This window comes from Oncorhynchus masou, chromosome 15, assembly GCF_036934945.1.
Source record: "Oncorhynchus masou masou isolate Uvic2021 chromosome 15, UVic_Omas_1.1, whole genome shotgun sequence".
NCBI lineage: Eukaryota > Metazoa > Chordata > Actinopteri > Salmoniformes > Salmonidae > Oncorhynchus > Oncorhynchus masou.
The window spans coordinates 46,980,798-46,995,411 of record NC_088226.1 but is presented as its reverse complement, the minus strand read 5'-3'; the positions used below and the strand labels follow the sequence as shown (position 1 = coordinate 46,995,411).

The window sequence follows — 14,614 nt, the reverse complement described above, 5'->3', positions numbered from 1 at the left end:
TGTTGATCGAGAGAGCCTAACCTGGAGCCTCATTTATCAATGTAACGTTGCGTAGAAACTATTCTAAAATACTACTCCCGAACGGTATTTAGGAAGTTCATACGCATATAACATTTGTGATTTATCAAACAATCCTACTAGCGTCAGAAGCACACCAGAAGGGGAGAACCATTGATAAATAAAAATTGTTCTTAGCCTCAGTGGTTGTGCACGACCTTGGGTAGTTGCATTTCGGAAACGCCCCAAATTAACCATTTGGTCAAAATCACACCTTTTGGTTCGACCTTACAGGACGTTTGAGCTAATTTAGGCTAATGCGAGTAGCATGAACATTTCCCAGGACATAGACATAACTGAAATTGGCAGAAAGCTTACATTCTTGTTAATCTTAACTGCACTGTCCAATTTACAGTAGCTATTACAGTGAAATAATACCATGTTATTGTTTGAGGAGAGTGCACAATTTTGAACATGAAAAGTTATAATCAAATTAGGCACAGTTGGGCAGTCTTGATGCAAAATTTTGAACAGAAATGCAATGGTTCATTGGATCAGTCTGAAACTTTGTACAGACACTGCTTCCATCTAGTGTCCAAAATCTAAATTGCACATGGGCTGGAATACTACATTATGGCCTTTCTCTTGCATTTCAAAGATGATTGTACAAAAAAGTGTTTTCTTTGTATTATCTTTTACCAGATCTAATGTATTATATTCTCCTATATTCCTTTCACATTTCCACAAACTTAAGTGTTTCCTTTCAAATGGTATCAATAATATGCATATCCTTGCTTCAGGGCCTGAGCTACAGGCAGTTAGATTTGGGTATGTCATTTTAGGTGATTTATTTTTAAAGGGGCCAATCCTTACGAGATTTGTAAAGCCCAGGGGGAATATATAACGACGTACCATGAAATTCAACGCGCAACCAAACAAAGCTAAGAAAAAAACACTTTTCCAAGACAGAAATAGAGGTGCTAGTATCAGAGATTGAGTAAAACCAAAATGTTTTTTGGGGCTCGCTCAGTTGTGGCGTGACCAGTAAAAATAACAACATGCTAACATTGCTGTTCTGTAGAATGACGGAGCAGTGCGTTCCACCTGGCCACCATATTCGCAGCGTCCTTTTGCGCGTCACATAACCTATAACTTGAACATTAAGCATGGAAACCTGTTTACATAGTTGAAATTGTTTGGGGATATACAGTTGAAGTCAGACGTTTACATACACTTATGTTGGAGTCATTAAAACTCATTTTTCAACCACTCCACAAATTAACAAACTATAGTTTAACCATGTCAGATATCAAATCAAATCAAATTTTATTTGTCACATACACATGGTTAGCAGATGTTAATGTGAGTGTAGCGAAATGCTTGTGCTTCCAGTTCCGACAATGCAGTAATAACCAACAAGTAATCTAACTAACAATTCCAAAACTAATTTCTTATACACAGTGTAAGGGGATAAAGAATATGTACATAAAGATATGAATGAGTGATGGTGCAGAGCAGCATAGGCAAGATACAGTAGATGGTATCGAGTACAGTATATACATATGAGATGAGTATGTAAACAAAGTGGCATAGTTAAAGTGGCTAGTGATACATGTATTACATAAGGATGCAGTAGATGAGAGTACAGTATATAGGTATACATATGAGATGAATAATGTAGGGTATGTAAACATTATATTAGGTAGCATTATTTAAAGTGGCTAGTGATATATTTACATCATTTCCCATCAATTCCCATTATTGAAGTGGCTGGAGTTGAGTCAGTGTGTTGTCAGCAGCCACTCAATGTTAGTGGTTGCTGTTTAACAGTCTGATGGCCTTGAGATAGAAGCTGTTTTTCAGTCTCTCGGTCCCAGCTTTGATGCACCTGTACTGACCTCGCCTTCTGGATGATAGCGGGGTGAACAGGCAGTGGCTCGGGTGGGTGTTGTCCTTGATGATCTTTGTGGCCTTCCTGTAACATCGTGTAGGTGTCCTGGAGGGCAGGTAGTTTGCCCCCGGTGATACGTTGTGCAGACCTCACTACCTTCTGGAGAGCCTTACGGTTGTGGGCGGAGCAGTTGCCGTACCAGGCGGTGATACAGCCCGCCAGGATGCTATCTATTGTGCATCTGTAGAAGTTTGTGAGTGCTTTTGGTGACAAGCCGAATTTCTTCAGCCTCCTGAGGTTGAAGAGGCGCTGCTGCGCCTTCTTCATGATGCTGTCTGTGTGAGTGGACCAATTCAGTTTGTCTGTGATGTGTATGCCGAAGAACTTAAAACTTACTACCCTTACTACCATTGTTGTGTCGTCCGCAAACTTGATGATTGAGTTGGAGGCGTGCGTTGCCGCGCAGTCGTGGGTGAACAGGGAGTACAGGAGAGGGCTCAGAATGCACCCTTGTGGGGCCCCAGTGTTGAGGATCAGCGGGGTGGAGATGTTGTTGCCTACCCTCACCACGTGGGGGCGGCCCGTCAGGAAGTCCAGTACCCAGTTGCACAGGGCGGGGTCGAGACCCAGGGTCTCGAGCTTGATGACGAGCTTGGAGGGTACTATGGTGTTAAATGCCGAGCTGTAGTCGATGAACAGCATTCTCACATAGGTATTCCTCTTGTCCAGATGGGTTAGGGCAGTGTGCAGTGTGGTTGAGATTGCGTCGTCTGTGGACCTATTTGGGCGGTAAGCAAATTGGAGTGGGTCTAGGGTGTCAGGTAGGGTGGAGGTGATATGTTCCTTGACTAGTCTCTCAAAGCACTTCATGATGACGGAAGTGAGTGCTACGGGGCGGTAGTCGTTTAGCCCAGTTACCTTAGCTTTCTTGGGAACAGGAACAATGGTGGCCCTCTTGAAGCATGTGGGAACAGCAGACTGGTATAGGGATTGATTGAATATGTCCGTAAACACACCAGCCAGCTGGTCTGCCCATGCTCTGAGGGCACGGCTGGGGATGCCGTCTGGGCCTGCAGCCTTGCGAGGGTTAACACGTTTAAATGTTTTACTCACCTCAGCTGCAGTGAAGGAGAGACCGCATGTTTCCGTTGCAGGCCGTGTCAGTGGCACTGTATTGTCCTCAAAGCGGGCAAAATAGTTATTTAGTCTGCTTGGGAGCAAGACATCCTGGTCCGTGACTGAGCTGGATTTATTCTTATAGTCCGTGATTGACTGTAGATCCTGCCACATACCTCTTGTGTCTGAGCCGTTGAATTGAGATTCTACTTTGTCTCTATACTGACGCTTAGCTTGTTTGATAGCCTTACGGAGGGAATAGCTGCACTGTTTGTATTCAGTCATATTACCAGTCACCTTGCCCTGATTAAAAGCAGTGGTTCGCGCTTTCAGTTTCACGCGAATGCTGCCATCAATCCACGGTTTCTGGTTAGGGAATGTTTTAATCGTTGCTATGGGAACGACATCTTCAACGCACGTTCTAATGAACTCGCACACCGAATCAGCGTATTCGTCAATGTTGTTGCCTGACGCAATACGAAACATGTCCTAGTCCACGTGATGGAAGCAGTCTTGGAGTGTGGAATCAGCTTGGTCGGACCAGCGTTGGACAGACCTCAGCGTGGGAGCTTCTTGTTTCAGTTTCTGTCTGTAGGCAGGGATCAGCAAAATGGAGTCGTGGTCAGCTTTTCCGAAAGGGGGGCGGGGCAGGACCTTATATGCGTCGCGGAAGTTAGAATAACAGTGATCCAAGGTTTTGCCAGCCCTGGTGGCGCAATCGATATGCTGATACATTTTAGGGAGTCTTGTTTTCAGATTAGCCTTGTTAAAATCCCCAGCTACAATGAATGCAGCCTCAGGATGTATGGATTCCAGTTTGCAAAGAGTCAAATAAAGTTCGTTCAGAGCCATCGATGTGTCTGCTTGGGGGGGAATATATACGGCTGTGATTATAATCGAAGAGAATTCTCTTGGTAGATAATGCTGTCTGCATTTGATTGTGAGGAATTCTATATCAGGTGAACAGAAGGATTTGAGTTCCTGTATGTTTCTGTGATCACACCACGACTCGTTAGCCATAAGGCATACGCCCCCGCCCCTCTTCTTACCAGAAAGGTGTTTGTTTCTGTCGGCGCGATGCGTGGAGAAACCCACTGGCTGCACCGCCAAAGAGAGCGTCTCTCCAGTGAGCCATGTTTCCGTGAAGCAAAGAACGTTACAGTCTCTGATGTCCTTCTGGAATGCTACCCTTGCTCGGATTTCATCAACCTTGTTGTCAAGAGTCTGGACATTGGCGAGAAGAATGCTAGGAAGTGGGGCACGATGTGCCCGTCTACGTAGTCTGACCAGAAGACCGTCTCGTTTCCCTTTTACGAAGTCGTTTTTTTGGGTCGCCGGCTGGAATCCATTCCTTTGTCCTGGGTGAAAGGCAGAACACAGGATCCGCTTCGCGAAAGTCATATTCTTGGTCGTACTGATGGTGAGTTGACGCTGATCTTATATTCAGTAGTTCTTCTCGACTGTATGTAATGAAACCTAAGATAACCTGAGGTACTAATGTAAGAAATAACACGTAAAAAAAAACTGCATAGTTTCCTAGGAACGCGAAGCGAGGCAGCCATCTCTGTCGGCGCCGGAAGAAGAGCATGACACAAGTCATTCTGCCAACAATTGTTTACAGACAGATTATTTCATTTATAATCCACTGTATCCCAATTCCAGTGGGTCAAACGTTTACATACACTAAGTAGACTGTGCCTTTAAACAGCTTGGAAAATTCCAGAAAATGATGTCATGTCTTTAGAAGCTTCTCATAGGCTAATTTACATTATGTGTAAAAGGCATGAGGAGGTAGGCAAATAATTACAATTTTGCAGATTAACACTGGGTGATAAATGATCAGATGGTCATGTACAGGTAGAGATATTGGTGCACAAAAAAGCAGAAAAGTAAATAAATATAAACAGTATGGGGATGAGGTAGGTAAAATTGAGTGGGCTATTTACCGATAGACTATGTACAGCTGCAGCGATCGATTAGCTGCTCAGATAGCAGATGTTTGAAGTTGGTGAGGGAGATAAAAGTCTCCCTCATAACAGCGATTTTTGCAATTCGTTCCAGTCACAGGCAGCAGAGAACTGGAACGAAAGGCGGCCAAATGAGGTGTTGGCTTTAGGGATGATCAGTGAGATACAACTGCTGGAGCGCGTGCTACGGGTGGGTGTTGCCATCGTGACCAGTGAACTGAGATAAGGCGGAGCTTTACCTAGCATGGACTTGTAGATGACCTGGAGCCAGTGGGTCTGGCGACGAATATGTAGCGAGGGCCAGCCGACTAGAGCATACAGGTCGCAGTGGTGGGTGGTATAAGGTGCTTTAGTAACAAAACGGATGGCACTGTGATAAACTGCATCCAGTTTGCTGAGTAGAATGTTGGAAGCTATTTTGTAGATGACGTCGCCGAAGTTGAGGATCGGAAGGATAGTCAGTTTTACTAGGGTAAGTTTGGCGGAGTGAGTGAAGGAGGCTTTGTTGCGGAATAGAAAGCCGACTCTAGATATGATTTTAGATTGTAGATGTTTGATATGAGTCTGGAAGGAGAGTTTACAGTGCTCAGACTGTCCACAATAGGCTGAGAGAGGCTGGACTGAGGGCTTGTAGGACTGTTTTAAGGCAAGTCCTCACCAGACATCACCGGCAACAACTTCACCCACAGGCACAAACCCACCGTCACTGGACCAGACAGGACTGGCAAAAAGTGCTCTTCTCTAACGGGTCGCGGTTTTGTCTCACCAGGGGTGATGGTCGGATTCGCGTTTATTGTCGGAGGAATGAACGTTAGACCGAGGCCTGTACTCTGGAGTGGGATCGATTTGGAGGTGGAGGGTCTGACATGGTCTGGGGCAGTGTGTCACAGCATCATCGGACTGAGCTTGTTGTCATTGCAGGCATTCTCAATGCTGTGCATTACATGGAAGACATTCTCCTCCTTCATGTGGTACCCTTCTTGCGGGCTCATCCTGACATGACCATCCAGCATGACAATGCCTTCACGCACAGAACGAGCAGTATAGCTGATTTCCCGCAAGACAGGAATGTCAGTGTTCTGCCATGGCCAGTGAAGAGCCCGGATCTCAATCCCATTGAACACGTCTGGGACCTGTTGGACCGGAGGGTGAGGGCTAGGGCCATTCCTCCCAGAACTTGCAGGTGCCTTGGTGGAAGAGTGGGGTAACATCTCATGGCAAGAACTGGCAAATCTGGTGCAGTCCATGAGGAGGAATGGACTGCAGTACTTAATGAAGCTGGTGGCCACACCAGATACTGACTGTTACTTTTGATTTTGACCCCCCCTTTGTTCAGGGACACATTATTCAATTTCTGTTAGTCACATGTCTGTGGAACTTGTTCAGTTTATGTCTCAGTTGTTGAATATTATGTTCATACAAATATTTACACGTTAAGTTTGCTGAAAATAAACACAGTTGACAGTGAGAGGACATTTCATTTTTTGCTCAGTTTATATCCACAGTAAAACGAGTCCTATATCAACATAACCTGAAAGGCCGCTCAAGAAAGGAAGAAGCCACTGCTCCAAAACTGCCATAACAAAGCCGGACTATGGTTTGCAACTGCACATGCGGACAAGATCGTACTTTTTGGAGAAATGTCCTCTGGTCTGATGAAACAAAAATAGAACTGTTTGAAAGTAATGATCATCGTTATGTTTGGAGGGGGATGCTTGCAAGCCGAAGAACACCATCCCAACCGTGAAGTACAAGGGTGGCAGCATCATGCTGTGGGGGTGCTTTGCTGCAGGAGGGACTGGTGCACTTTACAAAATAGATGGCATAATGAGGAAAGACAATTCTGTGGATATATTGAAGCCACATCTCAAGACATCTGTCAGGAAGTTAAAGCTTGGTCGCAAATGGAGAATGACCCAAAGCAAACTTCTAAAGTTGTGACAAAATGGCTTAAGGACCACAAAGTCAAGTTATTAGAGTGGCCATCTCAAAGCCCTGACCTCCATTCTATAGATTTTTTTTGGGGGAAGGACTGAAAAAGCGTGTTCGAGCAAGGAGGCCTACAAACCTGACTCAGTTACACCAGCTCTGTCAGGAGGAATGGGCCAAAACTCACCCAACTTATTGTGGGAAGCTTTTGGAAGGCTACCTGAAACACTTGACCCAAGTTCAACAATTTAAAGGCAATGCTACCAAATACTAATTGAGTGTATGTAAACTTCTGACCAACTGGGAATGTGATGAAAGTAATAAAAGCTTAAATAAATCTCTCTCTACTATTATGACATTTCACATTCTTAAAATAAAGTGGTGACCTAAGGCCTATCTGACCTACGGCCGTGGAATATTTACTAGGATTAAATGTCAGGAATTGTGAAAAAACTGAGTTGAAATGTATTTGGTATAAGTGTATGTAAACTTCCGACTTCAACTGTATTTTATGTGGGTGAGTCTATTTCTCCATTCATATTTGGGAACCCATCGTTGCAAATAAATCTCTTGACTTCAAACTGTTGTGCGATTGTGTATGGAAATTGTATGTTACTGTTAGTTTTGCTGATGATTGCATGCAAAACATTGGCTCATCGCGGGGTGTGAGATGCTAATCAGCAAGCTCCCGTTGAAAAGTGCCTGCTTTGAAAGGTACCTGTTGTGGATATCACTTGGATGTACAACGGAATGGCATATGTTTGCCTTTTTTAAAGTTGGTATTAAATCCCCACAAAAATCATATAACATTGGTTTTGGGAAACAGTATCTGATGAGCCAATCTGTACTTTGCAGAAAAACTCCCACCTGTCTCTAAAAATGAGCTCTCTGGAAAATGCAGCATGTGTCAAATCTTCCAAAAGCAAAATCAGCCATCTCTCATTCGATTACCCAGTATCTCAGTATTTTACAGTATGTCAACAATAGTTCAGTTTCACCCACAGGCCTACCTCTAATTTAACAAATTCTACTTTATATGGATTGTTATCTTAACAAATGCACTCATGTGGTCAAATTATAGGCTATAGCAAGGTCAAGATACTTTTGTATATATAGTGTATGTGGACACCCTTTCAAATGAGTGGATTTGGCTATTTCAAATCTAATTTTATTGGTCACATACAAGTCCTTAGCAGATGTTATTGCGGGTGTAGCGAAATGCCTGTTTCTAGTGATAGTGAAGTGATAGTGAAGTAATATCTAACAATTTCACAACATATAGCCAATACACACAAATCTAAGTAAAGGAATGGAATTAAGTATATATAAATATATGGACAAGCAATGTCAGAGCGGCATAGACTAAGATAGAGTACAGTATATACATATGAGATGAGTAATGCAAAATATGTAAACATTATAAAAGTGACTTGTGTTCAATTTATTCAAGTCGCCAGTGATATCAAGTCTATTAAGGCTGAGCACGCCACCTTGTGGCTCCCCGGTGTTGAGGATCAACGAAGTGGAGGTGTTGTTTCCTACCTTCACCACCTGGGGGCGGCCCGTCAGGAATTCCAGGACCCAGTTGTGCAGGGCAGGCTTCAGACCCAGGACCTCAAGCAGAATGATGAGCTTGGAGGGTACTATGGTGTTGAATGCTGAGCTATAGTCAATGAACAGCATTCTTACATAGGTATTCCTCTTATCCAGACGGGATAGGGATGTGCGATGGTGATTGCATCGTCTGTGGATCTATTGGGGCGGTAAGCAAATTGAAGTGGGTCTAGGGTGACAGGTAAGGTAGAGGTGATATGATCCTTGACTAGTCTCTCAAACACTTCATGATGACTGAAGTGAGTGCTATGGGGCGATAGTCATTTAGTTCAGTTACCTTTGCTTTCTTGGGTACAGGAACAATGGTGGACATCTTGAAGCATGTGGGAACAGCAGACTGGGATAAAGAAGATATTGAATATGTCCATAAACAGATCAGCCAGCTGGTCTGCACATCCTCTGAGGATGCGGCTCGGGATGCCGTCTAAGCCGGCAGCCTTTCGAGGGTTAACACGCTTAAACGTCTTACTTACGTCAGCCACGGGGAAGGAGAGCCCACAGTCCTTGGTAATGGGCCGCTCCGGTGGCACTGTGTTATCCTCAAAACGGGCGAAGAAAGTGTTTATTATCTGGAAACAAGACGTCGGTGCCCGCGACGTGGCTGGTTTTCCTTTTGTTGTCCGTGATTGTCTGCAGACCCTGCCACATACATCTCGTGTCTGAGCCGTTGAATTGCAACTCCACTTTGTCTCTGTACTGACATTTTTCCTGTTTGATTGCCTTGTGGAGGGAATAACTACACTGTTTGTATTCAACCATATTCCCAGTCACCTTGCCATGTTTAAATGCGGTGGTTCGTGCTTTCAGTTTTGCACAAGTGCTGCCATCTCTCCACGGTTTTTGGTTAGGGTAGGTTTCAATAGTCACAGTGGGTACAACATCACCTATACACTTCCTGATAAACTCAGTCACCGTATCAGTATATTCGTCAAGGTTATTGTTGAAGGGTACCCGGAACATATCCCAGTCCGCGTGATCAAAACAATTTTGAAGTATGGATTCCGATTGGTCAGACAAGCGTAAAATAGTCCTTAGCACGGGTAATTACTGTTTGATAATACGGTCGGCATTTGAGTGAGGTATTCTAGGTCAGGTGAACAAAAGGACTTGAGTTCCTGTATGTTATCACAATCACACCATGAGTCGTTAATCATGAAACATACACCCCGCCCTTATTCTTCCTGGAGAGATATTTATTCCTGTCTCCGCGATGAACTGAGAACCCAACTGACTGGACTGACTCAAACAGTATATCCAAGAAGAGCCATGTTTCTGTGAAACAGAGTATGTTACAATCCCTGATGTCTCTCTGGAAAGAAATCATCGCCCTGAGTTTGTCAACTTTATTATCCAGAGACTGAACATTAGCGAGTAATATTCTCGGAAGCGGTGGGTGGTGTGCGCACCTAAGTCGGACTAGAAGACCACTCTGAGTACCTCTGCCAGCGGTGTTTTGGGTTGGCCTCTGGAATCAGTTAATTTGCCCTGGGGGGTGAGAACAAAGGATCCGATTCAGGAAAGTCATGTTCCTGGTCGTAATGCTGGTAGAGCTGGTGAGTTACAGCTGCTCTGATATCCAATAGTTCTTCTCGGCTGTATGTAATAACACCAAAAATCTTCTGGGCTAATAATGTAAGAAATAATAAATTTAAAAAACTAAATACAGCAAAGTTTCCTGACAGCTAGAAGCACGGCAGCTCTCTCTGTCGGTGCCATTTCATTGTTATTTCAGCCACACCCATTGAAGACAGGAGAATAAAGTCGAGCACACAGCCATGCAATCTCCATAGACAAACATTCACAGTGGAATGATCTTACTGAAGAGCTCAGTGACTTTCAACATGGCGCCGTCATAGAATGCAATGCCACCTTTCCAACAATTAAGTTCATCCAATTTCTGCCCTGCTCGAGCTGCCCCGGTCAACTGTAAGTGCTGTTATTGTGAGGTGGAAACTTCTAGGAGCAACAACGGTTCAGCCGGGAAGTACTAGGCCACATAGCTCACAGAAAGGGACCTCCGAGTGCTGAAGCATGTACCGCAGAAAAATCATCTGTCCTCCGTTGCAACACTCACTACCGAGTTCCAAACTGCCTCTGGAAGCAATGTCAGCACAAGAACTGTTCATCGGGAGCTTCATGAGGTGTCTTTCCATGGCCCGAGCAGCCGCACACATGCCTAAGATCATGGTCTGCAATGTCAAGCGTCGGTTGGAGTGGTGTAAAGCACACTGTCATTGGCCCCTGGAGCAGTGGAAACGAGTTCTCTCGAGTGATGAATCACACTTCACCATCTGGCAGTCCTGGTTCGGGGAATTTGTATTTTTTTTATTGAACCATTATTTAACTAGGCCGGCCAAACCCTCCCCTGACCCAGTTGATGCTGAGACAATTGTGTGCCGCCCTATGGGACTCACGATCACGGCCAGTTGTGATACAGCCTGGGATCGAACCAGGGTCTGTAGTGATGCTTCTAGCACTGAGATACAGTGCCTTAGACTTCTGACTCACTCGGGAGCCCTAAAAGACAGTCATGGTTTGGACTAGGCCCCTTTGTTCCAGTGAAGGGAAATCTTAATGCTACAGCATACAATGACATTCTATGCTTCTAGCTTTATGGCAAAAGTTTGAGAGGCCCCTTTCTTGTTTCAGCATAACAATCCCCCTGTGCACAAAGCGAGGTGCATACAGAAAGTGTTTGTCGAGATTGGTGTGGAAGAACTTGACTAGCCTGCACAGAATCGTGACCTCAAACCCATCGAACACCTTTGGGATGAATTGGAATACGCCAGGGCTAATCGCCCGAGCTCACTAATCCTCATGGCTGAATGGGAAGCAAGTCCCTACAGCAATGTTCCAACATCTAGTGGAAAGCCTTCCCAGATGAATGTAGGTTGTTATAGCAGTAAAGAGGGGACCAACTCCATATTAATGCCCATGATTTTGGAATGAGATGTTTGACGAGCAGGTGTCCACATACTTTTGGTCATGTAGTGTATGTTGCATGAATTCAGTGGAAATACAATGGAATAAAAAAAATGATTTAATGATTACTCTCCCAACTTCACACATTTTCAACATATATTTTCCTCATTCTACACTTGACAAGCAGTTCCCTTATTCCACCACATGCCACTGTGCATACGCAATGTCATGGCTGTGCTTAAATTTGTGCAGCCTCAATCCAATGTTCATATTGATAAATCTCACACTTTGCGTGGAAATTATCCCAAGCATTATTTACACACAGATTTGTGCCTATGCATTATTGATAAATGAGGCCCCTGGAATCTAATTCCTAAATGCATAGTCTTATACAACAAAATTGCACAGAATAACAACATGTGCATTTAAAAAGTACCATAACTCAATCATTAATCAGCCAAGGTGATACATCTCTGGGCTGATTGTGTATGTGGAGCCTGTTTCTGCATACTACATTCTCCTTGTGGAAGAACAGGTGGGTCATCATGTGTTACAGATTGACCATGCAGAGCCTTTAAGGGTCATGTCCAGATGGGATACAGCTTTTGTCAAATTTGACGTCAAACGTTTTATTTTTTATTTTAGCTAACCCTTTCCCTAAACTTAACAACCTGCTAAATTAACCTAAACCGCTAAGTAAATTCTATGCTTGATCTGAAAATGTGGTAGGAGACACCATTTGGAGGGTGTGACGCAATTTCGTGGCCTCCGGAGTCGTGCAGAGGCCAAATTGAGGTTCATACCGCATCGCCATGCGCCTCCCAAATGTTGTAACAATGTGGAGGGATCCATATAGCTATGTATAGTCCTGCATTGACATGATTGGTTGACGGTAGATGGGGGCGGGAGGTCCTGTACAAACACAAACTCACTTCCTTGACAACTTACTTCATAACAGCTCTACTCAACAGCTCTGCGCTGATCCGCGAAGCACAAGAAGTATGAATGCCAGGATTTCTGCAGAGGCGGTCTCACCGTAAATGCTGCACGGCGAATGCAGACGACAGATTGACCATGCGTCGCCTTTAAACCTGCTAAGAAAATTCTATGTTGACTGAAGCTGTATCCCGTCTAGACAAAACCCTTTAGAGGGGGCTGGATGTGGTATTTGTATGGTTTTCGTTGTCTAGCATGTTGACTGACCACTAGATGTCCTCGCAGACACATTAATGTATCACATTTGGATTTCAAAAGGACTACTAGATGACATGAAATCATTTCAAGTATTCAGACTATTTTGTTGAACTTTACATAATTAAATAGTATTTAACTTTTATATTCTGTTACACATGCATATAATGTAAAAAGCTAGCAGAGGCAGGGAAAGGCACTGCGGACATTGAGTGTGGTTTGCACTTTTGGGCTATTCCATCGGTTCCTTTGCACCAGGCAAACTCAATGTCTCATTTAAAAGGTAGCTTGTGAAAACATGCTCAACTACAGATTGTTGAAGACAGACAGATAATATGCTGCTCAGAGTGTTGCTTTAGGGCAATCTCCTATTCCTGCCTTTTCCTATGGGCTGACAGCTGATTGGAAGAGTCTGAGTGAAGGGTGTGGCCACAGTATTCCTCCTGCAGTGTGGTGGGTGGAGGCAGTGTGTGGGCCTGTCTGGTGATGTCACACCTCAAAGCTGATCTCCCGTGATCGGCCAAACAGGGGTTCCGAGGCCAGGTGTGTGTCTGAGTAGGCGCGGCGCAGGTGGGTGGAGCTACAGGTGGTCTTTATGGCGACCTCGTAGGGAGGTGGGGGCCCAGCCCGGGGGGGTAGCGGGAAGGGGGGCTGAGTGGGGGGTAGTCCACATCATTAACCCCATACACACCTCGCCGCTGGTGCTCGGTCCTAGACACAAACACACACACACATAAAGGACAGTTACAGTACATGCACAGTGCATTGTAACCTTTCATTAACCTTTTAATGTACTTTCAATTCAACAATAACAATAAAAGAAGGATGCGTTACCTCTGCAGTAGGGCTGACTGGGACTCTGGGAAGTGTCCAACAGGACCACGGGGGCTGAAGAGGACATGTCCCAGGTCAGGATGGGCGTACCGGCCAGGGTAGTTGAGGTCTGGGTGTGGGTAGGGATAGTTGGGGTGTTCTCCCTGGTGGGGGTATTGGGGGAAGTTGGGGTACTCTCCCTGGCTGTACTCTACCTGGTGCTTGTTACTCATGGCCCAGAGAAGCCCCAGGATCAGCATGACGGCTCCCAGCACCACACAGCACAAAGAGAACGCCTGCAGGCGGCTCTGTAATAATAATACATTACATGATTTTATTATTAACCATAATCATAACAGTAATAATAATAATAGATTGTACATTGTGTCTCTTTATGGTACCCACCTGTGAGGAGGTGAGAAAGGCCGTGGAGCCGCCTGTCGCGATGAGAAAGACTCCGAGGAAGATGGCGCCGTGGTGGAGGGAAGGCATCGCTCTGGGACCTCCGGGGATGAGGTTTGTGTGTGTGTTAGTTTCTGTGGTTCAGGGAAGGCATCTCCCTCTCTATGGGATCACCAGGGATGTAACCCCCTGGTAAATAACCCGTTAGGCGTGCTCTGTTCTGGTCAGTTCCATGGGACCAGGTCCCATTCCAAGTGTGGTTCCCAGGTCCGTGTGGGTTATTTGGATTCAAGAAGCAAAGGTGATGAATGGATTTGAAGTTAAATGAAAGTTAAAGTTGAAAGACATTTGCACAAAGTCTCATTATCTTCAGGTACAGCAGTAGAAATACAAATTAAATGGAGGAAATGTTGGTTTTCTTTTATTCCTTCCAGACTGGATGATGAAATGAAGACAAAAGATGAGCTGATCACCATCAATTTCTTTTAGAATAATAGAGACCCATTTTCCAATGATATCCAGAAGCTCACATAAAAAATTGTCAATATCATACAGTTTCTTAAATGAAGACACTGAAAGCAGGAGAGAATCATCCGGGAGGGCTGAGTGAGTGTGTGAGAGAGAGAAAAAGAGAGAGAATTAGTGTGTGGTGTGCGTGTTCCGGGCAGGAGAGACAGACGAGTTGACAGCAGAGCCCATTAATTACTGGCGCCCCACCCTCTGTCTAATGTGTGTGTACAACTCACCAGGCAAGTAATGCTCCATTCATGTG

General features: G+C 44.7%; 1 protein-coding gene across 1 annotated transcript; it reads right to left on the bottom strand.

The window, feature by feature from the left end:
• Positions 1 to 13,220: 13,220 nt before the first annotated feature.
• si:dkeyp-51f12.2 (uncharacterized protein LOC100151460 homolog) lies at positions 13,221 to 14,469 on the bottom strand. The gene is made up of 3 exons (XM_064990291.1): positions 13,846 to 14,469; positions 13,462 to 13,748; positions 13,221 to 13,338 (listed from the first exon to the last, which is right to left on the bottom strand). The coding sequence occupies exons 1-3, from the start codon at positions 13,930 to 13,932 to the stop codon at positions 13,221 to 13,223; spliced, it is 492 nt and encodes a 163-aa protein (XP_064846363.1). The 5' UTR covers positions 13,933 to 14,469.
• Between the last annotated feature and the right edge of the window lie 145 nt (positions 14,470 to 14,614).